This window comes from Sycon ciliatum, chromosome 8, assembly GCF_964019385.1.
Source record: "Sycon ciliatum chromosome 8, ocSycCili1.1, whole genome shotgun sequence".
Taxonomy (NCBI): domain Eukaryota; kingdom Metazoa; phylum Porifera; class Calcarea; order Leucosolenida; family Sycettidae; genus Sycon; species Sycon ciliatum.
Genome location: NC_088650.1, coordinates 8,218,656 through 8,246,090, shown reverse-complemented (window position 1 = coordinate 8,246,090; position 27,435 = coordinate 8,218,656). Strand labels below are relative to the sequence as shown.

At 48.1% G+C, this 27,435-nt stretch overlaps 2 protein-coding genes across 2 annotated transcripts in view; both read left to right on the top strand.

Annotated features, from left to right (window-relative positions):
- The window catches only part of LOC135823192 (collagen alpha-1(I) chain-like), a gene marked incomplete at its 5' end in the record, with an annotated part of 39,639 nt that extends 27,031 nt beyond the window's left edge, over window positions 1-12,608 (top strand). The window contains 22 exon segments of the mRNA XM_065336036.1: window positions 366-419; window positions 734-787; window positions 1,366-1,419; window positions 1,965-2,018; window positions 2,902-2,955; window positions 3,351-3,404; window positions 3,706-3,759; window positions 3,984-4,037; window positions 4,313-4,366; window positions 4,869-4,922; window positions 5,592-5,645; window positions 5,837-5,890; window positions 6,249-6,302; window positions 6,728-6,745; window positions 7,096-7,113; window positions 7,940-7,993; window positions 8,620-8,640; window positions 9,179-9,218; window positions 9,665-9,817; window positions 10,483-10,586; window positions 11,149-11,334; window positions 11,691-12,608. Of these exon segments, the coding sequence (XP_065192108.1) occupies window positions 366-419; window positions 734-787; window positions 1,366-1,419; window positions 1,965-2,018; window positions 2,902-2,955; window positions 3,351-3,404; window positions 3,706-3,759; window positions 3,984-4,037; window positions 4,313-4,366; window positions 4,869-4,922; window positions 5,592-5,645; window positions 5,837-5,890; window positions 6,249-6,302; window positions 6,728-6,745; window positions 7,096-7,113; window positions 7,940-7,993; window positions 8,620-8,640; window positions 9,179-9,218; window positions 9,665-9,817; window positions 10,483-10,586; window positions 11,149-11,334; window positions 11,691-11,813 (1,419 nt within the window). The 3' untranslated portion in view covers window positions 11,814-12,608.
- Window positions 12,609-13,416: 808 nt separating this feature from the next.
- On the top strand, window positions 13,417-27,324 carry LOC135823193 (transmembrane protein 161B-like). Its single transcript, XM_065336037.1, has 12 exons — window positions 13,417-13,551; window positions 13,632-13,729; window positions 17,260-17,382; window positions 18,141-18,222; window positions 18,592-18,776; window positions 19,483-19,640; window positions 20,140-20,197; window positions 21,229-21,363; window positions 21,882-21,992; window positions 23,697-23,871; window positions 24,388-24,484; window positions 26,018-27,324. Exons 1-12 carry the CDS (start codon window positions 13,549-13,551, stop codon window positions 26,287-26,289), a joined length of 1,497 nt encoding a protein of 498 aa, XP_065192109.1. The 5' UTR covers window positions 13,417-13,548; the 3' UTR covers window positions 26,290-27,324.
- The last annotated feature ends 111 nt before the right edge of the window (window positions 27,325-27,435 follow it).

Sequence of the window (27,435 nt, the reverse complement as noted above, 5' to 3'; positions counted from 1 at the left end):
TCTCTTTTCATTGTCATTTCTTTAGTTCATTATGCAATGATGAGGATGACCTGCTGAAACAGGCACTGAAATGTGCCGGCACACATTCATGACTGGTCTGTGCGCTACTCTTCTTCCGGTGTGTATGATATTATTTGTATTGCCTCACTGTGCACATGTCTTGAATTTGTATTTTTACAGTGATATGTATTGTTCCAACTCCAGTCAACCTTTCCATCTATGGGTCACATGATGTCGGCCATGTTGGTTCCACTGTCCGCATGCCATGATCACTTTCTGCACTAATTTAGTCACATGACAAACTGATCTCGAGCCACTCTATTGTTCAATGTTCAATGTTGTCTGATCTTATGCACACGGTGTAGGGTGGACCAGGTCAGCAAGGATCACAGGGAAAGCAAGGAATCGCAGGCCATACCGTAAGCATGTTGTGCTCTTTGGATGTTAATTGATGTATCCCCGGGCATTGTCCTATTGAATGATGTCACGTATTGACGTAGGGTGGTGTTTTGTATTTACTGTGTCTTTACACTCTGAAAACTCTTCGGTCAAGCGTGAAACCTAACGTTTTCCCACCATGTATTCTCCTGAAAACGTTGATGCACGTCAAGCCTGCATTCCTTCGCTGCATGGCAACTTGTACATTGCTGGTAAAGCGACGTTTATTGAGGAGTCGTCTATCATTTGTTCACACACAGTTTGTTCTGTCTGTGTTTGCTCATTGTTTCTGCAGGGAATACCAGGAAACATTGGTGACAAGGGACCTCAGGGCGTGAAGGGAGACCGAGTAAGTGCAAGAAGTAATGCTGGTCCTCTTCGTAGACTGTGCACTCTGGGAGCAAGCTGGCAGTCTTAGTGGCGAAACTACGGACTCGGGTGTTGCCGAGAAGTGCTTGAAGCATGTAATGTAATGTGTCATACGTGTGTGTGTGTGTGTGTGTCATTCTGTTTGCTTGGTTGGATTCTGATTTGTATGTTACACTCCAGTAGTCCCTGTTCTACGGTTGCTTCTCCGACATGACTGCCTCATGTGCTGATTAATGCAGGAGAAAATGAAATCTGATATGAACCGTTTGTAGTGCTCATCACCTATTGTGGAGTTTGTTCCATGGCAACATTTCCACCGATGATGTGGCATTGACCCTCACTCATGACATCTGTTACTGGGATCTAAGTTGTGCATTCTGCAGTCTTGGGCTCCTGCTTGCGCCGGCTAGTGTCGGCCATAACGACCAGCACACGTCTGTTGCAGTTCTGATCAACTGCTTTGTGTTTCTGTGTGTGCGTGTGTGTACGTGTGTACATGTGTACGTGTGTGTGTGTACATGTGTACGTGTGTGTGTGTACGTGTGTTCATGTGTATAGGGAGTGCCCGGTGCACCTGGAATAAGAGGACCAACAGGCCCCACTGGCCCCAACGTAAGTGCTCCTACTGTACCTCTTCTGTGCCCGCTTCTCCGGAGTGTTGAGCTGATACTGATGCACCTGTTGTAACTGACTTTCTTCACCTGCTCCCAGCCCCGTGTCATCTCCACACTTATACAATGGACAACAAGATAACTACATTCCAAAGGCTATATTTGTGACAAGACGACGGAAACACAACTAGACATGACGAACTCAGGACGAAAACTGCTTTTCACACCACAGCAACACTTGCAAACACAGCATGTTTCTTCTGAACTACTCAATGTTCTGCAAGGTATATGTATAGTGCTGTTGCCGTCTCCAGTGTCGATCAAGAGCAGCTACTCAGCTGTAGTTTTGTTGGTGGGTTGTACCACTCCTTGCTGGCTGCCCATCAATCTGATTCCTGCATGTGTATTGTTTGCAACGACAGTGTGTTAGAAACAATGCTGTTATTTTCGCCACCGGGTATACTGCACAGCGCTGGGTTGTCACCATGCATGTCACTATGCCAGGATTGTCACCATGGTGTGGATGTATGTGTATTCTCTGTACAGGGTGCTGATGGCCGTGTGGGCACCAAGGGTGAGCTCGGCGAACCCGGAGACATGGTTAGTTAACACTAGTAATGACATTGGTATTTCAATGTGCCCAGAAGTTTTATTAACCTTTTGAGCACACATGACGTTCTGACACGTCATGACCACTGCCACTGTGACACGCGTGACGTTCTAGAACGTCACGAGTCAGTGCGGAACTACATCGATACCGCGTTTTTTCCGTGGCGTGGCGTCGAGCTGTGCCGCTGCACAGAGGACTCCTAGGATGTACGAGTACAGTAACAAAAAAATGCGAGTCGCTCTGTACGTTTGAACTGGAATTACATGCGCGTGCATACATTTCAAAATACCAATTTCGCGTAAAACTACCTTTATGAAAACGGTCATACCTTTTGTAATCTTTGTTGTATTTCCAAAACAAAAACAGTCCTGTGCTCAGGATACATGAAAGAATCGTTGGAAATCAAGTTTGCTCACATAGAGTGAATTTAAATTTTTTACTGCGTTGCAGAGGTTTTCAATGGGCCCGGGCTCAAAAGGTTAAAAAGGTTATGTGTGAGTGTTAGGGTGTGTGTGTTTTTAAGTATTACTCAAAGACAAGTATGTGTTTTTTGTGCTTTGAGTTGTTACACAGGAATTGTTATTGTCTCATGCATGTAGTTGCCTTCAAACACCTGGTTGACATTGCACCAACGATGTACATGATGTCTCAGTTGACGTTGTTAAGTCGGGTGAAGTTCAACTTTGCAACCATCCTGCACGTGCACCGCTGAGATTTCCTTTCAGTCCACTCTGTACTGAATGGCGTTGGGCCCTTTGTGTGGCTCAGCGACCTGCAGGCTTGTCTGTGTGGTGTTTTGTACATGCCGGTGTTGCTGGCAAACTTGACTCACTACATGGTGTGCCACTGTTCTGTGACTGTGTTGGTGCTCAGGGTGGACAAGGAACACCTGGCCAACCTGGATCACCTGGAGATCTCGGACCACCCGTAAGTGCCCGGCTGACACAGCCGGCTTGACTATGGTGCATCTATATCTGTATCTCAAGACCCATTTGAGTACAAATTTGAAGTCACTGCTGTTTAGCTCAACCCCTTCATTCACCAGCTGTTTCTCCTCTCTTGAGTTCCCGTCATCTTATGGCAAGACTTGCCAGGAGTAACTACTTGCTGTCCTCTCTTGCACCTGACACTAGAATAGGTGATGCACATGTCTTCAGAGGTGTGTGCCAAATGGTTCATTTCGTTTACCGGTACCCGGCGTTCAAAGATAGCCGGGAACTGCTTTAAATGCACCTCGGGCTATGTCGTCGTGTCAAGTTATATCTTGATGTCTCAGTGCAGCACGAATGATGCTCTCTTGATGCTTTGTCTTATCATTCCAGGGACTTGAAGGCCCTGCTGGAGATACCGGTGCACAAGGCAGACGTGGCATCCGTGTAAGTTAGGCTGCTCTGTAACCTCTCAATGCAGCATGCACCAGGGACTCCAGCTGCCAAGCATGCTATTCTCAGCAGTATTACTTGTTTGCACATGTGTACTCATGTACTTGTGTATTCATGTACTTGTGCTGTAGTACGGGTATTTGGTGTGTGCGTGCCACATGCAGTCCTGTATGTATGCAACAAGAATTGGTATGGTACATTGAGCTAGGGACTGTAAGGGGTAAAAAGAAGCTTCAGTCCTGCTCTCGTGTATGAGTTTGCATGTGTTCTGTCTTGTTGTGTGTCTGGCTGGCAGGGTGAAACTGGACCTCCTGGTGAAGACGGCGCTCCTGGCACTGTTGGACAACAGGTACGTATTGTAACAGTGTGCATGATGGCATTTGACTGCAGTAGCCTTTAAGCCGGCATGGTTTAGTATGGAAGATGGCATGCTCTGGGACTGTCCTGCCACCCAATCCTTCATGGCATTTCTGGGCTTCATTCCATCGCTTACATTGTGAACTTGATCAACATGCTGTCTAGTGTGTTTGATCACATTGTGAACTTGCTGTGGGTGTGGTGTGCCGATTGCAGGGAGAACGCGGACCAATCGGTGATACTGGCGATGTTGGAGACCAAGGCCAGAAGGTAAGCTGTTGAAGAAGGGAAGATGTTGACGAAGGGAGCATGTTGAAGCAAGAAAGATATTGAAGCAGGGAGTATGTTGAAGCAGGGAGCATTTTGAAGCAGGGAAGATGTCTGACTGCTAATACAGTCAACCTCTTAAACAACGACCTCAGGTACCAATGTTTTGAATGCCACATGTCTGCCAGTGAATGGCGTAGCTCAGAGCGGCTGCAAGGAATGGCCAATATTACAAACAACTGATTGGTGGGTGTGTTGCTATGCATGCTCTGTTGCAGGGTCTTCAAGGACCAGGTGGCGCTGATGGAATGCCCGGCACTGGTGGAAGTGCGGTAAGTAAAAAACCCACTACATTGCATTCTGCCAAACACACACACGCACACGCACACACACACACACACACACACACACACACACACACACACACACACACACACACACACATACACATGGGTGCACTCCTTGATACCTCACGCTGTGCAGAATCAGCACCATGGTTGCATGGAATTAGGAGCACGCTTCAAATATCTCTAGCAATATCGGTTAACACATTCTTGAAGTTCTTGTCCATGTTCCCTCTTGCAGTGTGATGCTGTGACGATGGGTTTGTTGACAGACTCAGTGCTTGGCATTCACACTGTGACTCTTCTACGTTGATTGGCTATTTCCTAGCACGGAATGAACAAGAAACATAGAAGCACTCTCCTGCGCCCTGTACAATGGTGTTGTGCTGGCTTTAATCTCTGACCGAATGCGTTCTCGGGTCTCTCTCCTCGTTTCTGTTGTCACGGGCATTAAACTGTGTTGGTGCATGGTGTTTCGTTCCGTTCTTAGGGACAACCCGGTCAAGTTGGAGACCCAGGACCGAAGGGTGTTGCTGGAGAGCCCGTAAGTGATTCTGTAGAGCGTTTGGCGTTGTCTCCGCTGTCGATATCTACCCTACTGTTACTCTTTACTCTTTACTCTTGGCAGTCTTTACTCATGCAGTAGTGTAGTGTTCACGTCTACGTACGCGCTGTGGCATTCCTTGGCCACCCCAGGCATTCATGATGGTAATACGTTGTGTTATGTTATGCATCTAACATGTGCCGTTTCACGTGTGCGCGTGAAACAGACTTAGCGGCTTTTAGTTGCTGTGCATTAGTTGAGTCTGGACACTTACTGTGTTTTGGACTGGAGAAATAGAGAATATTACAAGTAGCTGTAGAGGAGCTGGATCTGTACCTTGATACTTAGTAAAGGGGTGGTGGTGTTCCTACGCATGTGGAAAACCCAGTCTGACTGGGTCTCACCCGAAGCGTGTGAAATTTAAATTTGTTACCTTTAGTCATGTCCTTCCCACGGTGCTTTGGCATCATCATTGAAGTACAGATATTATGCATCAACCGTACAACCCGGTGGCAAGAGACACACTACTCAATTGGTAACGAATCCTCTGTGTGTGTTTCCAACTTTCCATCTGTGTGTGTGTGTGTGTGTGTGTGTGTGTGTGTGTGTGTGTGTGTGTCTGTGTGTGTGTGTTTCCTCGGTGTGTGCATGTGTGTTTCTCTGTATAAGGGTGTAAATGGCGCTACTGGTGACACTGGAGCCTCAGGCCCACGCGGACAAGTTGTAAGAACTACTTACATACTCGCAGTGTACTATTATGTTCTGGCGTGGCACTACTATGTGTTTTAGTGTGCCTTGTGTATACAGTTGGGCGTGTGTGCAGGCATTATATATCTTTAGAATACAACATTACACAATTGCACACGTCTTGTTAATTACATCTTTGATACTTTACTTTGTTTTCTTTTTTGCAGGGTTCTCGTGGTGCTGACGGTCCTCCTGGCCCAGTTGGAGCTGCAGGAGAAAAGGTAGAGATGTCTTGCAAAGGCATGTGTTAACTCTCTCTCTTTTTCTGTCTGTCCGTCTCTTTCCTCCTCCTCCTCCTCCTTCTCCTACTCCTCCATCTCTCCTGTTTCTCTCTGTGTGTCTCTGTGTTTGTGTGTGTTTCCCTATCTATCTATGGCCCATCTATGTCTATCACTCTTTCTCAGCAGCTTTTCTTTTTGCTATTACTCGCTACTGCACACTCTGGGGAAGTCACCAAAAACCCAGCGATTCCACCCGCTCTGTATCTGCAGACTGTGTCCTGCAATGCTGGATGGAACAATTGTGCGGGTTTTGACCACTAATGTATATTTGTCTTCTGTTTGGTGTATTTGTATGCAGGGCTTCCTCGGAAAGCGTGGTCCAGAGGGTCCCGCAGGTCCCAAGGGTCAACTGGTAAGTCGGCAGTTCTACTGGACTTTGTTATTTTAGGCAAAGTCTTGCCTTTTTAATTTTGTGCCAATATGATGTTTTCGCATCCAGCACATACAGCACAATAATACAGGTGTGTAAATTTGTGTTTGAAATCAGATGTTGTAACACAGTTTTCTCTTTGCAATCCATTGTCTCTGCTGTTGCACTTTCAAGCCACTTTTTATGTCTTGAATATTGTGCACTGAATGACGATTCTGTCTGTCTGTTGCCCTCTCTCTCTCTCTCTTTCTCTTTCTCTCTCTCTCTCTCTCTCTCTCTCTCTCTCTCTCTCTCTCTCTCTCTCTCTCTCTCTCTCTCTCTCTCTCTCTTTCTCTCCCCCTCTCTCTCTCTCCTTCTCTCCCCTCGCACAAATTCTCTCTTTCTCTGTGTGTGCCGTGTGCCAACAGGGTGAAGAAGGATTCCAGGTAAGAGACAGCAGCCTTGGTGTTGGTTGGTTGGTATAATTATGTCAGTTTTACTTCACCAGAATGAGCAGGCATTGCTGCCTTCTTGCATGGACAATTGGATTCATTTCAGGTTCCCAATGAAAACTTCGCTTCAACACCTGTGCTTTGCCGTGCTATATTGACTGCCTGTTTGGAAGTTTGTCCTTCTGTTTGCCTTTCAATGTGCGCATGACCTGCCATTCTCTCCTGCTTGCCTGGATCACTTTACGCTATGTTTGTCTCACCCCACTTTTTTTAGTTGCAAATGGCATTGTTGATTCTGTCCTGCTGTTGTTTCTTGCCTTTGCCTGCCGTGTGTCTGATTGCAGGGAGCTAAAGGCGCTGCTGTAAGTATAGCCATTGGTCTGTGTAACAATTTGCAATCCTTGGGATGACTTACATCTATATGAATGTTGGGGGGGGGGGTGCGGGGTGTAGCGGCAATCCTTGCACATTGCACGACTACTGGCTGTGTTGGGGTGCACTGTTTATCAAGCAGACAGACATGCTGGAACCATCATGCAATCCCATTCTGTGGCATGTCACATGCCTCTTCTGCGTACAGTTGCCATGGTTTTAGGCTTATGTAAGCGGCTCAGAGTGGCCAGGCCTTTCACAACACCCCAAGCGCAAAACACACCAGTATTGATAACACTCTAGGAGGTGTTTCGAGTTGATAACGATACATGACTTGAGACCAGATTGGATATTTCTCAAGGACGACTTAAGGTGGATGGTGGTCAGGCTAATGTCTTTCAAGCCTGGCCCTGCCTGACCCAGCCCTAACCAACCTGACCCAGCCCTAATCGACCTGACCCAGCCCTAACCAACCTGACCCAGCCCTAATCGACCTGACCCAGCCCTAACCGACCTGGCCCAGCCCTAACCGACCTGATCCTGCCCTAATCGACCTGACCCAGCCCTAACCTAGCCCTAACCGGACTGACCCAGCCCTGACCCAGCCCTAACCGGACTGATCCTGCCCTAATTGACCTGACCCAGCCCTAACCTAGCCCTAACCGGACTGATCCAGCCCTGACCCAGCCCTGACCCAGCCCTAACCGGACTGACCCAGCCATGGGTAGCCTAGTCCACACCACGATGACATGTTGGTTGACCTAGCCCGGCCTCTTGCTGATTGGCCTGTGTGTGATTGTTTTTGATCTACTTCAGGGTCCACCCGGCCTTCAAGGTGAAATGGGACCCAAGGGTCCTGTTGGTCCCAAGGTAAATTTCTTACTCATACTCACTCACACCTCAGTAGCAATGTCGTACATGACAGAATCTCCCTACTAGATATCTTTCAGCTGCCCGACTCGAGAATGAGCCCCTACACTTTTCCGGCAGTTGTTATTTTAACCTTTCACGATTTGGACAGCATTTTGTTAGTTGTAACTGATTGATGTACATCCGTGTGTGAATGCATGCGTGCACTTAGGTCATCTTCCTATTGGGCAGATAGTCATGTGTCAAGCTGGTCCCTCTCAGGCCTATTCTCCCCCTCCCAAACTCTGGGGCAAGTGGTTGTCCTGCATATGTGTGATTGTGACGCTTGGCATCGAACAGTAGCTATGTGCCAAGAAATCTGCCTATGCAAGTGATGTACGTTTGTATTCAATGGGAGCTGCAACTGTTAGTTTCAGCTCTTTCATCAAGTCTCTTTTATTGTCTTGCAATATGGCTGTCCGCAGCCAACCCTGCACTCGTTATGGCTGATGTGAGGTGTGAGAAAGAAATGTACGCTTCTCGTTGGCTGAATATTTCAAATAAACAAGAAGTTGAATTTAGGACTATTCTCTGACGGCGATCTTGACTACTATTATGTGTTTGTGTTGCTCTTCTTGTCGCTATAGGGACCACCAGGAGCAGCAGGCGTAAGTGTTTCTCATTATGCTGTACTCTGCATAGTGCTACTGCTGTCTCCGTATCACCACTGTATTGTCCCTGGCTGATGTGTAGTTGGCACTTGTCTACTTCCTTCTGCTGTATGATAGGACTGTTCGATATTCACGTGGGCTTGCCGCACCAGTCTTTCTCAACCCTTTCCCAATGGTCAATTACAGCCTGCAGCAGCAGCCTGTTGCCCACAAGTTGTGCCAGTAGCCCATGTTTGGAATCTGGTTGGGCTGCAATCTTCAGTCGTTCCACACATTGTGTAACTTGAAGTTGCCACTCACTGCCTGCCGATGCTTTTTGAAGTGTGGACTGTATGACTGAGAGAGAGAGAGAGAGAGAGAGAGAGAGAGAGAGAGAGAGAGAGAGAGAGAGAGAGAGAGAGAGAGAGAGAGAGAGAGAGAGAGAGAGTGAGAGAGAGAGAGAGAGTGAGAGTGAGAGTGAGTGAGAGAAAGAGAGATATATCGAGAGAGGTTTTGATGATGCTAACCCCCTGTGCCTTGTCCATGTGTTCTGCAGAAAACCACCCCTGACTTCCGTCGTCGCCGCAGATCTGCCTGTGAGTAAAGCATTCCATCTGCTGTTATTGATAGTTCTACTATCTGACGATCACTTTTGTGTGAAACTCCAAGTTGCAACCAAACCTCATTCTGCCTCTAGAGTTCCTCAGTTATGCCTCCCGAGTATTGAGCACTCCGTGAACAGAGGAAGATCTCTGCTGTGTGTTAGCTTGCTTGAAGTGTTCACTGCATGCTACAAGAAATTCAATTGCCTGAGTTTGTGAAAGTTGACGTCACAGAGTTACTTATGTCTTCCTTTCCCTGCAACATGGGGTTTCTCGGCACTTATGCCAGTGATTGTGAGACTTATCCCCTCACCCCCACCGTTAGGCGCTGCATCTGCCGCTAGGGTTTACCGGGTGTTAGTGGCCACCATGAGTTCCCTTTGGGAACCGACACGATGATTTACTTTTTTTCCTGTGACATGTGCTGTCTGATTTCTTAGCTGAGGAAAGCGAGACATCGGATGACTTCCTCTCCAACGTCGCAGAACAGCTCCATGACAGCGTGAAGATGATCCGCGAGCCGCTTGGCACCACCGATTTCCCCGCACGCACATGCCAGGACCTGGCCCTCACCAGCCACAAGTTCAAGAACGGTAAGGCATTCATAGCATTCTTGTGGGGCCTGGGCCTGGGAAAGTGCATGGTGTTCCAAGCTGCCATCACAACTCTGCCAAGACAGCAGCATGTGCAGTGCTGTAGAATCGAATACCACGTATAGCAGCCAAACGTCACCACCCACGCTTGCATGGCTTATGCAGCACCTAACACTGACCACAGGTAACTGTTGTTGTCGGCTGAATTGCACTGTTCGACAATGCGGCTGCACATATATTTGTGCGAGTACCCGTGTTGAAGAGCAGCGTTCTTGTGGACAGGGCAGGTCGATTAGTGAAGTGAAATCTAGAAGCAAGTACATCTGGAGATGTTGTGATCCTACATGAACAATAATCCCCTGTTGGTTTTTGGAATGGACGTCTGATAGGTAGGTATGTTTACAGCTTCCCCTGTTGCTTGAGGTACCTTGCTGTCCAACGGTATGAATCCAGGTACAGTGAAACCTGTCTAAGCCGGCAGCTCAAGGGACCTTCAACATGTAGTCACCGTGTACAGGTGGTCTTCTTATCCAGTGTCATTTGACTGGAAATAGCATCCCTTGGTCCTGGTTGTAGGGGTCTTCTGGAGCAGGTGGTCGCCTTATCCGAGTGGTCGCCTTGACAGATTTTACTGTATGTTCTTTGTGTGTTCTTGTTGACTACAGGCTATTACTGGATCGATCCCAACCAGGGTGGCTCCCATGATGCCATGTCGGCATTCTGCAACTTTGACGGCGTGGAGGCGCAGACCTGTGTCAACACCAAATCAGTAAGCATATCGGAAGTATAGTGTACATAAGTAGTGCTACCCGCTGATTAGGGGTTTTCCCTGCGCTTGTTGTGCTACCCGGTGATTCGGGGTTTTCTCTGCGCTTGTTCCATGTGCCTTGCATTAGCGCATGAACAGCACACAGCTTGCACGTGCAATGACTGCTGGCTAGACTGTATGACCCTTATTATAGTGCTCAGATTGCATCCTGTTGCTCTATGCACATGTGTGGGACTGAACGGCGCTGCACTTTTGCACATGTGTGGGACTGGACGGCGCTGCACTTTTGCACATGTGTGGGACTGGACGGCGCTGCACTTTTGCACATGTGTGGGACTGGACGATGTTGCTTTCTTGTATGTCATGGGGCCAATGAAATGGGGTGTGCTTTCGTGTTCGGGTTACACTATAAGGGTGGTACGATCTTGTAGGGCTGCATGAATATAAAAATTATGCTCCCACATGGGAACGTTGTGAGGGCAAAGGTTAACCGTTATCCTCCCGACGAGTTGGATCAGGTTTCACAAACGCCGCCATATTTTTTGTTTGTGCTTACTCACAGCTGTCGGCTGGCTCATCTCAGCTGAGATTCCTCTCCCTGCTGCACACCTCATCCAAGCAGCAGCTGACGTTCACATGCCCACCCAACGTGGAGTGCGACTGTGGCTCCACACGCCTGCACACGTCCGACCAGGACAAGCTGGACTTGCAGAGCGACGAGGTCTACTCACTGAACAACGGCTGCAAGGTCAGTGACAAGGGGGTAGTGAAGTGAAGCGCTCAGTGTTATTGTAAACACTGAGTGCCTGCCCATTGAACGCCTTTCTCTTTGCACCGGTTGCAAAGCTGATCTCTGAATATTCCTACACGCGCTTCCTCACTGAATCCTCAGACATGTGGTGTCCCCGAGTCATGTGATGTCCCTGAATCATGTGACCTTCCCTCAATCGTGTGACCTTCCCTGAGTCATGTGACCTTCCCCAGTCATGTGACCTTCCCCAATCACGTGACATTTATACATTAAATACAGAATACAATACCGAATAACTACTGTGCTCTGGTTGTTGATCTGCCTGGTCTGCTTTCTTTAATTCATTGATTCAGGAGAACAAGTCCAGCACCGTGGAGGTGCAGACAGCGTGGATGAACCGTCTGCCCATCACAAAGGTGTCGGACGCCAAGGACAACCAGTTCTCCGTGAAATCAACAGACGTCTGCTTCTATTGAGTCGAGTAAACTGGTCGTCTTCTATCACTCTCTCTCTCATCCCAGTCTCCCAGTGAGGAGGCTGGAGCGTGAAACAACCTGGACCGCCCAGTGACCAGCAATTTCCCTTATTGGATACAGTGCGGACATCGAAAGCACATCCGGTGTTTTCGGATTCACACAACTAGCAAACAGTCCACACACACGCACACACACCACCACCACTGCCGCCATGCGCGGTTTTCACTAACAACCGAGCATGCACATGCACACACGCACGCACACACATGCGCACACTCGCACGCCAAACTCATTCACTACTAGTTCGGGGCAGACTACGTGGCCGTTCAGCCTCCGTCTTCTGCTCGGCATCTTTTCACGCCTAGCTGCTGGGTCAGCATCGCACTCAGCTCTCTCTCTCTCTCTGTCTTCCCGCTGTTGCCCTTTGTAAATCTCCAACCCTATTTGCATGCTGTTCAGTCTCAGCTTTGGCTTGCTAACGATTTATTTTTTCATGAGTTGACCACCTAAATTGTCTTTCAATCTTACAGCCACAAACACCATACGATACTCGACTCTGAACTGCAGTTATCATTATCACTATGCCTGCAGACTAAAACTCGTAATGGCCGTCTTTCTGACTTGCGCTACAAGCTTATCAGTGTTTATAACGTTCTCTGCTATGATTGCCTGGACCGCCGCCGTGTTGTCCGGCGCTTGTTGGTCTTGTCGTTTTTTGATCAGCTGCTACCAGCTCGTTCCACATGTTGCAATGTCTACAGTTTCTGCAATGTGAAGTAGACCTGATGAATGGTATGGAGCCATGGCAACTGAGCGGATGGTTAGCTTAGGGGCAAGATGGTGGTCGTGGTAGTGCCGGGTGGGTACATTGGTCACCGCCGACCCAGTGGAAGTACTCCGCCGGATTTCTAGGCCCTATTGAACCTTCCTGGCGGCAGGAGTCGAAGAACAAACAGGCAGTGTTGCCTTATTACATGAGATCGACTGCAGGCACGTCAGCGCACCGTTACTTATCACGCGAAGTTGAGCAGCGGACCCCAGCTGATGTATGTGCTTTGGAGGGCCGGGGCCGGGGGGGGGGGGGGGTAGGGCACTGAGCAAACACTGGGAATGGAGCTCACGTGTCACGATCCACACCGTAGTGGCTGGTCTACTCGTTGCGCCCAGGTCAGATCATACTGACTGTACAGGCCGCATTCAATGCGGCACCGTGATCGGTCCCGGTCCGGCGGTGCAACACTGGTACACTGCAGCCCCTCCCCACCCCCCACCCTTCCCCCTGGGTTGTGTGTCCCATACTACCCTTAGCATTAGCAAGAGTACGTAAGCTCCCTGTGATCTTTAGCTCCTTGCCCTTGGACTTAAGTTAGGATCGGGAGGACTCCGCTCAAGTTCTTCTTTGAAATCGGCTTGTCACGGTTTTTGCTATCAAGGACTCAGTGCCGGAGCTTTTACTAGACCATGGAGTAGTAATTTACCGGTACTTTACTACCCCCTAACCTCCAAGATCAAAGAGGACGCGCCGCAGCCAGGGCCGCACCCCCGCGGCCCGTTTTGCACAGCTGCTTGTGAACTTTTTGAAATGAATTTATTTTGTACACGTATTGTTGTAAAGAGTTCGTAACTCATTCACCGAGCGTAATTATTGGTTCCAGTCCACCCTTCAATGCACCTTCTTGGATGATGATCTACAACTGTTGAAAGGCAAGTGATTTGTGGCATCAGCGAACGGAGCATGGTAAGTGGAGAATCAGTCTGGGTGAACTTGGAGATTTTTTTGCGATTCAACGCTTCTTGCTGGTCGATCGTCTTCTGCAGGCTTTACTCGGCTTTCATCTTACTGCGTCCGTAATTGCAACTCTGTTCCTGCATAGGGTGTTAGTGTATATGCCCGTTGTGAACTGGCTGCTGTCAGGGTAAGGACTTAGGACGTAGAAGAAATGTGCAGACACGTTTGTAGTTGCTAGTTTGGAACTTGTAAACATCTCGTAGAGAAGACAGTACTGTTATGATTTGCTGCATGTATAAATTATATGCAAGACATATTTATTAATCCTTCAGGAGCAAATGGATGCCTGTCTAGGATGTTTCAACTTTCAAACGAAATGAACTGCAGTGGACTGAATGCAGAGGGATAGATAGGACAGTAAAGAGAACTAGACTCATACCTCGTTTCTCCGGGCGGTCTGGGACCGGACACTGCCCGTAACTTTGAAATGTCCGTAACTCCGAATCACACACCTTGTGATGGGGAAATGCCATAGATATGGCATATGACGTCACTATTTCCACAGAAAATGCCAAAAGAGTAGTAATATTTCCACTGTAACTCACCCAAAGGGTGCCCGGTAGACCGAAGTGCCCGTAACTTCACACACACACACACACACACGCACACGCACACACACACACACACACACACACACACACACGCGCAGGTAGAGGGAGAGGGAATCAATTGGTATTCAGATAAGGACGGCAAACAGACCGACATCTGAAACGGCAGTGTGCATCGCGAATGGTAACAAGCAGGTCGGGGGGCTAACTGCGTGAAGCAGTTGAGAATTGAAAGTCAGTACCTACTGCATTATTGCTACTAGCACTGGCTATCACCGCTTTGAAACCATCACAATCTACAGTGTACTGTGATCAAATGATCTAGGCAGCCAGCCAGTCTACACTGTTCACACATGAATCTGCTTCAGACTACAGTGTGTAGTGTGATCATAAAGGGCATACACAGTGCTATACTATAGCCACATACTGTGTACTACATACTGCACCATTATGTTGTATTCTTTGTTTAACGTCTACACCAGATTTCAGTGCCAGTCGCGGCATAGTGGTGTACACTAGCGTGACTTGCTGCTCTGTATGGCTGGCTGTATATAGCTGCTCATTTGCCTAGCTTGCACATTGGACGATGGCAAAATTGCCAAGTGTTGTTAAAGGGGAAGTACATGTATACCCTAAAGTCAAATTTTCACCAGTTGTAGTCTTCGGGGTGCTGAGTCGAATGGTCTTGGTCCGAGGACGCTGAGACGCTCCCTTCCTCCTTTATTCCCAATCGAACTCGCGCACTTCCACCGAAACTGGGTGACTGCGCCCTACTAGATAGGGATTTGTATGGGGAAAGTCACAAAAAACGCCGTTTCGTTCTTATAAAAGCGCGGATGACTGCGATTGGTCCATATGTTGTAGTCTTTTCGCCGCTGAGTCGACTGGTTTTGGTCCGAAAAGGCTGCGATGCAGCATTCGGCCCTTATTTCCAATCGAACACGGTTGAGTAAGGGGTCACGTGCTCATTTACAGCCTGTTTGGGCCCGTTTATGTCACTCGAGTTGAACCTTTGAACCAGGGAGTCATAAAAGCCTCTTACGACTCCCTGCTTTGAACCTTTGAGTTGAATCTTGATGTGAAAATTGTACTCTGCAGGCACGGTGACCAGCGACTGGTGTACGCATGAGCACGTGACCGCTCACTCAACCGTGTTCGATTGGGAATAAGGGCCGAACGCTGCATCGCAGCCTTTTCGGACCAAAACCAGTCGACTCAGCGGCCACAAGACTACAACATATGGACCAATCGCGGTCATCCGTGCTTTTATAAGAACGAAACGGCGTTTTTAGAGACTTTTTCCATACAAATCCCTATCTAGTAGGGCGCAGTCACCCAGTTTCGGTGGAAGTGCGCGAGTTCGATTGGGAATAAAGGAGGAAGGGAACGTCTCAGCGTCCTCGGACCAAGACCATTCGACTCGGCACCCCGAAGACTACAACTGGTGAAAAATTGATTTTTAGGGTACAGTCAACTTCGCCAATAACGACATTCGGCGGGGCATCAGAAAAGTGTCCTTATTCGCGAAGTGTCCTTATAACCGAAGTCCCATTTGAATGTATGTGAACCCATATTTTGTATAGTATGACATGCATATCAAAATCAAACTCTTTTCTTGCTTTATGTCAATGTGTACTTTATTTTCATATTGCAGTTGAAAGGAACTAAAAATTCAATATGCAAGGGAAATCAATTGAAAAATATGCCTTTTTGAGGCATCTACAGGGCGAGAGACATGTACATGTACATGTACATGTATGATGATTACTGTACAATCATGTACAACTACATGTACATTGTATACATAATAGGTGTGCTGGTAAATCCAACAATTTTGAAGCCTGGCAATATGGCGGTAAACACACGCCTGCCCACACACGCTCTCTAGGCTGCAAAGTTCTGGCACAGAGCTCTCCTTCTCACCACCACCACCATCAGTTCGCGCCTGGCGCCTGGTCGATGCATGGCTGGCGGTATCCGGCATAGCAGGCTGGTACATCAAGTAGCGCATGGCACATAGATGATGACACAGCAACTACATAGCTCGATTGCGACGTACGTTTCGTCCCCGCTGGACTCATCAGGCTATCTTCTTCTTGGATGTCTTCATACGAGCTTGACTCGGGAGAATGAAGTCGAAGACACCACTGCAGCTGTACTTATGGTTGATAAATATGGTGGTAAAGACGGTGGTAAAGACACATTGCCAGGTGTGTCTTTACCACCATATTTATCAACCATAAGTACAGCTGCAGTGGTGTCTTCGACTTTATTCTCCCGAATTTTGAAGCCAACATAAAAAGGAAGAAAAAGCCCCCCCCCCCCCCCCCGGCCCCTTGGCTGCATTTTCTTGCATGTGTGCCTTTATAATAATATCCATCACCATAGGTTCTCGTACTTCTGCATGATAGGTACCTGTACTTGACTGACAGGTACTTGAAATAGCTGTCAAAAGCCCAGAAAGTCGTTATTCAAGCAGTGAATATGACCTCGGGGCACTAAAAGCATGTCGCTATACGCGAATTGTCGTTATTCAGATAGTCGTTATACCCGAAGTAAAATGTATACAGTTAGATGGGACTTTGCTCTGGGCATGGAAATTCGGTCGTTATTCACGAATTGTCGTTATATCCGCAGTCGTTATTAGCCAAGTTGACTGTATACTTCCCCTTTAAAATTGATATGAAGCCGCCAGTGTTTTGCAGAGTGATGGGAATCAGCTTGAATCCGGAATACCTTCCTATTAGAAGTACAGTAAAACCTGCAACTAAAGACCACCGTGACTAGCGACCAGCCTGGTACTACAGACCACTTCGCCAGGCACGGACGCTCTCACATTCATATACGGTTGTGTGGTGCAAACCTCTAACTAAGGACCACCTGCCACTAAACTAAAGACCACTTTCTCTGGCCCCAGGGGGTGGTCGTTAGTCACGGGTTTTCCTGTAGATGTAATCTATCACAACTAAGCTGTCTGTGCGATTCGTCGGAACAAGAGAACACATTGTATCCTGGGAAAAATGGGCTAGATTGAGGATTTTTGTAGATCTCTTGGCTTCCGTCTCGCAGGGAGAGAGCTGTATTTCCTTTCTTGACCTGTGCTTTGTAGTTTACTAGTTTGGACGGTGCCTGGCAAGGCATACCTCAGTGAATATGTGCAACTTGCTGAGAAGACATCTAACGGTACTGGGGCCAAGTCCAAATCGCTGCGCAAGAATGCGGCTGAGAAGCGGTAAGGAGGCCTGCTGCTGCTGTCGCTGTGACCTTTGTTGTTTGTTTGTTGCTGCTGCTGCTGCTGCTGCTGCTGCTGTGTTGTTGTTGTTGTTGTTGTTGTTGTTGTTGTTGTTGTTGTTGTTGTTGTTGTTGTTGTTGTTGGTGGTGGTGGTGGTGGTGGTGGTGGTGGTGGTGGTGGTGGTGGTGTTGTTGTTGTTGTTGTCGTCGTTGTTGCTGCTGCTGCTGCTGCTGCTGCTGCTGCTGTTGTTGTTGTTGTTGTTGTTGTTGTTGTTGTTGTTATTGTCTTTGAGTATCCTTTAGACCGGTGACAAGTAGGCATGGTGTGTCGTTTGTGGTCCGTGGCTGCTCTGCGGACTTTTGCTATTGTTGCGACTTGACGTTCATCTGCCGCTTCTACAATTTGCTGGCCGAGTGTTTGAGCTCGGCACATTGTTATGTTGTGCTTTGAAGCTACCCATGTAGCTACAGTGCTTGGATTGTTTTGTCTGATATAAAATTGAAAGCAGACAGATTAAAAGTTCGTGCACGCTCTTGTGCAGTTTGCCCTGTGTTGTGTGTTTAGTGGTGATCCATGCTTGACAGACGCTGGTATTCTTTATCACACTGTCCTGAGTGCTGTAATGTGTGAGGTGTAGCTATGGCTCCACCTCCTCTTGCATGTTACTAGCACATGAGCTTGTTCACCAGGCATGGCGTCTCTTTTGTTTGAGCTTCCTTTGTTTTTCCTTTCGTGTGCTGCGTACCTTTTCATCTCAGCAAGAACCAGCAGCCTTCATCCGCGGCGGAGAAGGACATCGACTTGCCGAAGGATCTTCCTCTGCCACTGCTGCCTGTGAAGGTATAGCCACCTTGGCCATCGCTTTTCACTTATAGAGAGTAAATTTTGAACACCAAAACCATCACTGCGTTGTTGTCTTGGCCGGCCAACAGGTCTTGTAACTTTCACACTGCCAGCTCATAGCAAGGACACACTTTTGTTGACGATACCGGTTAGTTATTCCAGCCTCCAAACCGGTTTAGTGCTCCTCAGTTGATGTTAATGAGGTGTTGAATGAATGAAGCACCGCACAAATGCTGCTTTGTAGGCTTTCTCGGCTCCATTGTCCGCTTGATGCATACAAATGTGGCTAGAGAAATGTGACGTGCAGGGGCTTGCGAAAGTGATAACAGCAGCTTCCTTGTGCCTCTTTGGTGTGTTCTTTTGCAGCTGAAATCTCAAGATTCAGGTGTCTTGCTTTACTATGATGAGCTCTTCACCATTCTCAACATGGCGTTGGTTGCAGGTCTTGTGTTCCTAGCGTCCGAAGTGTTCCAGTCGCTCTATCCGGCCAAGTGGCTGGCTGACGTGAACCTGACTGTCGTCTGGCTGTGCCTGGTGCTCGTGTACTGCCTGTATCCACCTGCCATGCCGTGCGTGCGTATATGTGTGCAGGTATGCACAGCACTGCTCAATGAAATCCAGTCGCGTCGCTCAAGTACACGCCGGGTGCTGTGCAGCCCTAGACCTGCGAACACCGGGCTGCGGAATCATCGGATGCAAGGCCCAAACTTGAGTGACGCGACTGGATTTCATTGAGCAGCACTGTATGCATGCATCATGTGTGATTGAGAGAGTATGGCCTAGTGCGGAGCTCACCTGCTTCAAAAAAAGAAGTAGTACGTACTCTGATAAGACATACTCGTGCTTAGTGCGGACAGTGTTCGGAGCACGGGTGTATTGGTAGGATACGACGCAACTCAGATACTAAGAACACATGCCTGTTGCCCACGGGGGTACATCTTTTCAGAGTTGCACTGTATGTGAATAGTTCAGTTCTGCATGCCTCTACTGCTACTAAGTGTATCGAGTTTCCTCGCTCGATATTGGCCATGTTACTGTAGCGGGTATTGGATGTGCAGCAATAGACATAGAGTAGTTTTCACTGTGTGCCGTGTTGCAGCTAAATTGCAGTGTCCCCCCCCCCCCCTCTCTCTCTCTCTCCCTCTCCTCTCTCTCCTCTCTCTATCTGTCACGGGGATATGGTGTTCATGCGGAATGCATGCCATGACTTCTTTAACATGATAGTACGTCCTTGACTGTTAACACACCATTCCGCAGGAAAATGCTGACTCAGCTCACATGGCTGGTTGTGAAGGCTAACCGCCTTCAGTCGGGCGAGCGTACCCTTATCCTCCTGACGGGTGTCTGCTTCTTCCTTCTGGCCATACTAACGATGGTCTTGGATGGCAGCTGGCTGGACCTGAAGCTGGATCGTGGTATGTCAACTTGTTTTGTATTCACAGTGGTTTGAATAGCGCTACAAGCCGTACACTTGCAGGAGGTATGAAAGGCAAAGCCTGAACATTCGACTACATTGAGTTGAGAGACGCAGGTTTTATGGCACAAATCCACAGCATTGCTAGCTTCGTTACAGTGAAGCTAGACTTTCTGGAAGCTAGATGTAGCTGTTCAATGTTCATCCACACCTTTCTTGTCTGTGCTTTGAAGTACAAGAATTGTGCAGCGTGGACTGGAGTGTGTCTGCGGTAGAATAGAAATGTCTTCCTGGTGCTGATTTCTCCAAATGCGAAGACTCCACTATGCCCATACATCTTCACGGCACTCTCCAAACGGTCTCTGGCCTATACTAATCGCTAAAAGAAAAAAGAGATAATCATTCCTAGTGCTGTGCAGAGTAAATCCCTGCTTTCTCTCTCTCTCTTCTCTCTCTCTCTCTCTCTCTCTCTCTCTCTCTTTCTGTGTTCTGCTTTGCAGGCCTAGCCCAGCTAGTCAGCGTTGTGAAGAATGATGGGAAAGTGCAGCAGAAGAGAGTGTAAGTGGGTCTTTCCACTCTACATCCTCACCTTTTTTTCCTGGATGAACCGATGTTGCGAATATAAATCCATTTAGCCCCCAATGAAATTAGTGAGATTTTGCCTTCCGAATTTCAGTTTTGACGTTCTTCGATCATTTGTCGAACATCAAATGTCGAATTTTCGCACCAACGTTTGTTTTTGCAAGTTGAACATGATGTGTTTTCATTTCGTGAGCTCCAGCATCAGCAACGTCCTGTCCCGTGCTCCTTTTCTTGCTGATTCCAACGAACTTTGATCGCCGAAAGAGTCGAGGCCGAAACCTGCCTCCTCAGTCGCCTCAGAAAAACCAACTCCATGGCCAAGTCAAATTTTATGCGTATCGCCATAGTCCTTTCAGCCACACAGATGACGGTGAGGACACTCCAGGTGAAAGGGAGTAGACAGGCAGTGGAGAGGAGCAATCGGAGGTAGCTGACGATGCTGATTTTGCCGAAGACGCCTGCGAAGCCATGCCGAGATAAGAAACCTCTTTGAATAAATCACGCGCTAGCACTCTTCTACAAGAAAATTCATCTTAAAAATATTTTTGGCAAAGGAGCTTTTTCCGAAGAAACATGCCGAATCTTCGTGTGCATTTTCGACCTCGCTCCTGCGTGCCGAATTTTTTGCCGAATTTCGGAATGCAAAACCTCACTAATGATGATGGTGATGTCATGCTCATTTGTGCATGGTCTCGGTGCTTTCTGATAAGCTCATGCACACACCCACACACACCCATGCGCACGCACACGCACACACACACACACACACACACATATGCCCACATATGCACACGCACACACACATATGCACACACACACACACACACACACACACACACACACACACACACACACACACACACACACACACACACACACACATACACATATGCACACATATGCACACGCACACACACATATGCACACACACACACACACACACACACACACACACACACAGATGCATGTAAGGTCACTTCCTTCTTGGTATTTGCTTTATTCTACAGCTCCAATTTATTCTACTTGTTGAAAGCGCTGGTGGCGATCTCTGCTGCACTGTTCGCCTCAACTCTCGCCTTTCCTGCTCTGCGACTGGCACGTTCATACTTGGGAGCGCTGAAGAGAAGCAGCCTGCTCGGCCGGTCAGTCCGAACTCAGGTTGTGTGTGTGTGCGTGTGTGTGTTCGTGTGTGTGTATGTGTGCGCGTGAGTGTGTGTGTATGTATGTACACAGCATGTACGTATGTGGACATGTGCTGGATGTGTGGGTGGGTAGCCATGTGTGTGACGGTGACAGTGAGTGGAACGTCTGTGCTATTGTCTGTACGAGAGTACTAGTACGGGCCATCCAGAGTGCAGAAGCACTGTGATAGATTTGATCAGACATTACAGTTTGTTGGTTGAGTTGGCATTGGTTACAACTTACCACCAAAAAAAGCACTGCGTCGTGTTGAACCTTGATTGCAAGAACACTGTACGGACTCTCGCATCCACGACGCTGCAGTAATGTTTTATTCGTCTCTCTATATCAGTGGTAATTGTATGGTATGACACACTGATAAGGATTCATGTTCTGAGTTCTGACGAACTGACTTGCTACTGCCCTACTTACCCGGACAGGATTTGACTTGAGCTTGTGTGCATTTTCTGTGTGTGTTCAGGCTTCTCTGCCAGGCGGTGTTTGTCAGTCCTCTGCTGCTGCTGTTGCTGTGGGTGCCGCCTCTGACAACCGGTGTCCTGTTTCCCGACGGTCATGATCCGCTGATTCCCGGGTACGCGATCTAATGTACTATCCCAATCCCGATGAACTGGCGTGGAGCGAATTTCATGATGAAGCGAACCATTGTCCATGTCCCTTTTTGAATCCATACCAAATTCACCCTTTGTAGCAAACAATTTTCGTTTATAATGAACCTTATACCTCACTCCATATACACCCACAGTCTTAGGCATGCCCTCCCTTAGTAGTGTATACATGTGTATCTCCATATACACCACTAAGGGAAATTAGCAGTAGTTGTCGGCGAGGAACAAGCCATTAGGAGGCCACACACGGTGAATATGGAGAGGTATAAATATATTATAACAAAGGGACCTCGTGTATATCGAGATGTACACTCGGTCCCTTATTGTAATCTACAGGGTTCGCAGCGAAGTTTGGAAGTCTGGAAAAAGTTTGGATTTTATAATTCAATTTTCCAGGTCTGGAAAAAGTTTTGAAAAGGCGCCCCTTTTGGAATAGTTTGGAAAAAGTTTTGAATTTCGAGTTTTTGGCCGTGGATGTGCTGCACTCCTGCAAGTGGCCGTTTTGACTACCGCGATAGAAGACGCGCTGGCGATGTGTGGTGTTCACTGATGTACGAGTCTCGTACAGTCATTTCAGTGCAGCTCAAGCGCGGCCGGTGATGACTAATATGGCCGTTTTTCGTTACTGGCGCTCGCGCTCGACTTTGATTCTTTGAAGTCGGGACAGCAGGATGGCGAGGTCCTTTCGCACTCAGATGAGTTTGCTGGCGAGGATGAAGCCGTCTTTTGCGCTGAGACGAACACCAGCTATGTAAATGTTTCATTGGAACCCCTTCTGGAGGCGGATTTGAACTTACGGAGGGGAACTCTCGTCGTATGAATTCCCTTGCTATTTTCGGGGGCTCTAGCTGCTGAAGGCGATGCCATTGCAATGTACCTTGGTGAATTTGTTGATGGTAGTGGTACCAGGGAGGATTTTACTACTCCCTGGTTGTACTCGTAGTGGAGAAGACAGTTATGCAGAAAAGATTCATATTATTTATTTTTCCCGCACGAGTGGGTTTGGAAATTCTTGAAATTGGTTTGGAAAAAGTTTGGAATTTTGTGTGCTTGGTTGGCTGCGAACCCTGAATCTATACATATCGTGAACATGTGGGCGAGCATGTACATGTAAACCAAGTGCACTCATACAGTCATGCGCCACATACCAGTCATGACATGTTGGTTGCATGGTGTGAATGTGTTTCTGTTACAAAGAACTTTGGCTATAAAGGACCAATTCTCCTGCACAACGGTGTTTGTTGTATCAGGAGTTGACTGTATAGTGTGAAGAGCTCTGCTTTCCTAATAGGGTTGAGGCACCCTGCAGCTTCATAACTCAAAGAGAAGCGGCGAGCACACATGCGTTTTCCCTGGGCACTGTACGCGTATTAGTTCACAACTCAGTTCACTGTATCATCATGGGTGTTTCAGCTAATTGCATGCATCAGGATGCATCTGCTTTGTTGAGTTACTATAGTCATGCCATTGTTGTCCTGTTGCTGCTGCTGGTGCTGCTGTGTTGTTGTTGTTGTTGTTGTTGTTGTTGTTGTTGTTGTTGTTGTTGTTGTTGTTGTTTGAAATCTTTTATTCTCACGATGGCCTGTGGCCAATAAGAGAATGTTGTTGTTGTTGTTGTTGTTGTTGTTGTTGTTGTTGTTGTTGTTGTTGTTGTTGTTGTCGCACTGCAGCCTGACACTGGCACAGTACGAGCACTTGCGTCTGTTGCTGGTTCTGCACTACTGTGCGATGCGCCTGCTGATGTCACGCTGGCACTTGCAGATGTACCTAGACGGCGCGCATCGGCACGTGGAGGCGCGCCGCCAGGCCACGACGCGCTTCACCGCGTCCAAGTTCGACACTGCGGTGAGTGGTGGCGTGTGCTGGCATGATGCAAGCAATGCCATGACCCTCATAAAGGCTTCATATCAATACAAGTTAGACACAGTGGAACGAGGCTAAAATGTGTTGCTGTTGCTGTTGTTGTTGTTGTTGTTGTTGTTGTTGTTGTTGTTGTTGTTGTTGTTGTTGTTGTTGTTGTTGTTGTTGTTGTTGTTGTTGTTGTTGTTGTTGTTGTTCAATAAAGCCAATCATCAGACAACAATGATTAACTTGATTTCAAGAATGATCTGAGCCCAATTCATGCTTCGCGTGCTGGAAACGTGGCGTAATGCCTGTTGCTGCAAAAACGTGACCTCGAGCTCAACCTGTTTGTGTGGGTGTACCTGTGGGCGTGTCCGTGTTTGTGAATGTGTGGATATGTATGGGTGTGCGAATGCGTGTGTGTGTGTGTGTGTGTGTGTGTGTGTGTGTGTGTGTGTGTGTGCAACTTGGTTACGTTGCCCCGCTTCTGTGCATGCGCTGTGTGTGTGTCCTGTACAGATGCGCACGATGAACAGCAGTCTGGCTGTCGTGGCCCTGCAGATTGTCTGCCCCGTCATTGTCTTGCTAACATGCGTCGCCATCTTGCACAGTGCTGGTAAGAAAGACACCATGTACATGTGTGTTACTGCATACACCAGCTGCCCTTTCAGTACACAGTCGAATGGCGCTAATCCCTTAGATGTCCCTGTTCCAACCAATTCAAGATGGGGGCTGGTTGGGCCACTGAATTCGATGAATAACTGGTACCATTTCTAACAGAGTAGTTGGAACGGTTGGTTGTGAGTCTGGGTCTTCACGCTGAGCGATCATCAGGCAACACTTGCTGGTGGTACACCATATGTAAAAGTATAGTGCTGGCAGCTGAAATCCGACCCCTGAGCTCACATCGCAAAGACCCAACACGGGATTGTGAAACTACGACATAGAGACCGCTAGAATGTGCACCACACCGCTCAGGGGGTCGGATTTCTGTTGCCAGTACTGTAGCTTTACTGGCCGCTGTACATCAAGTGGGTAACAGTGGTGATGCTTTCTGCAGTAGAGTCTACTCTCGATAAATCTTGGAGGCGAAAATGCTTGACTCATCACGAGTGCGCGACTTACATATTATACTGTGTGTGCACATCTTTATGAAGCCTGATGATGTCATAGCATGAAACTCAGAGTGGCAGCAAACTAGCCTTGTGCCTTGTTCCGTCTTCATGTACACATACAAAGGCAATATACCCTGTGACTGTACTGGCCCTGGTATGATTGCCTAATATCACATATCAGACCATCGGTTCCGCCCGGGTGGCTTTGACATTGCCATGCTGACAGGATCAATGGGCGCGTTCGATTACACACATTTTGGTCGGTTCTAGAATTAGTTATGGTGGATGCACCGTTCAGTTACACAAAATTCCGTCGTCAGAATCGACGGAATCCAATTCCGTCTATTCTGAAGAGAGGGCGGGGCGGGAATTGCTAATTCTCTCGCCAGATTTGACGCACTCGACGTACACGCCATGCTAGGTCCACGGGCGTGTACGGGATCCCACGTGATCCCCTCTCACGATTTTTACGTGTAGTCGTTCGTTTACATGGCCACAATCTGTTTATTCTGTTCATTCGTGAATTATAAAACCTGCTTCCAGAATGTGTAATCGAAAGCGCCCAATGTTTCTCAACTGGTAGTGATCCATCCTCGGCCCGGAAGTGAAATTTTCGTGTTCTGGCAGATTGGTGTGGCTAGTGGAGCAGCGGCTAGTTGTGTTCGAGACGTGTCCAACTCAAAATAGCTGTCATAGAGCTGCTGGAGAGAAGACATGTTAACTTGAGCGGAGGGAGTTATTTTAGTACCCTGGTTTGTCGGTCTCAGGCGTGCTAGGCTAACTGGCAACCGGGAAAGTGACATTAAACAGTGTACGTTTGCTTTGCCATCACCATGGATCCCCCCACCTGCATTGCATATTCGGTAGTTGTGTTGTTGGTCCTCACAGTCACTCCTTTTTGCGAGTTGGGCATGTAAATCTGCCAGAAAATAAACTGAGATTTGCTTGATGGTCATGCCGACTTGTCCACTATGCCATCTCTCCTCATCATCTTACACCTGTTTACCTATGCTGATCTCCTTGCTTCTGTCCAGGGAACTTCTCCTGGACTGGTGAATATCACGTTGCCCCGCCAGCAGCACCAATCAATCACACAGAGAGCACGGGCAACAGCTTCCGACTGGTGTCGAGATTGCCGTCACTGATCCAGCTGCTGGTACCGATGGACTTCTTCGCTGCCGTTGTCTCATTCTACACGGTGTGGACACTGATAGCTATCTCTGTCACCACCTTTCTCGGGTTTCTCTACGCCAACTTTGTAGAGAAGGACATAAGTAGCAGCACACTGGTCAGGACTGGGGCGTGATGTCGTCGCAGTGGCTGGCAGCCAGGACTGGGGCGTGATGCCGTCGCAGTGCCTGGCAGCCAGGACTGGGGCGTGATGCCGTCGCAGTGCCTGGCATCAGCCTCAGCACGCTGTGAAGGTGTATTACTCCTCTGCTGGACTACATGCCTACTGTTGCCAGCTTGGCTGGTGTGGTGCGTATACAAGCTTGCGATTCCCTGTGCTGCAGTGCCATGAAGATGTTCTATTGTGGGACGCTATTGAGCCAAATTTGATACTGGATGGCCGTGCCGGTGCAGGTGGATGCCAATGCGTGCAGTGCACCTCAACACACTGTCCATCTCCTACTTCAACGACCAGCGCTTCAAAACGAGCGTGTTTTGCCACCCAAGGTATGACCGAGTGACCGGGTTGCTACGTATTGGCTGGCACACGTAATGGATCCACCACGTATACTGTCACTGCCTCGAGCAAACTGGTGGTCATCGAGGGTACATTGTAATTGTGTCAATGTCAGTGTTTCGGCAGGTCGTATGCTAGGCCTCATACTTTGGCTTGATTTGACTTGATGGTGTCCGGTGCTGGAAGTCGCCGCCGCTCTCGCTTTTGCCGCATCTTGTCAGGTAGGACGATGCCCTGTGCTGACAGTCGCATGTCTTGAGAGTGCTCGTGTGTGTGTGTGTGTGTGTGTGTGTGTGTTTGTGTGTGCGCATGTGCACGTGTGTGCGTGCATTTCAGTATGCTTGCTGCCAAACGAAACACTCGCGGTTTTTTTCTTTCTTTTTAAATTATTCAGCCCGGAATTACTTTATAGTGGTTAGTTTTTGTGCAAGTCTCGAAGTGATGCCGCTAGCGTGTCTTGTCTACTTTCCCTTTACCACAGTCTTGGATACGTTCAGCTGCTCTTGCTCTGTGGGTGTGATGGATTTTTTCCCCCGGTATGCTATCTGTTATCAGCCTAAGCTCTAAGAATCTTGCTGCCACTGCGGCAGGTGGAAAAGAGTGTTTTAAAACAGCATACCGGTATGCCAATAACATCGTGCAGTGTCGAGTGGAGTCTGTTGTACTTTTAGTGTAGCGGTTACCGAAGGGTTTCACATCTTTGTTATGTGACTACATGTGTGTAGAAAGGGATCATGGCATGTAGACACTGGAACCAACATGGTC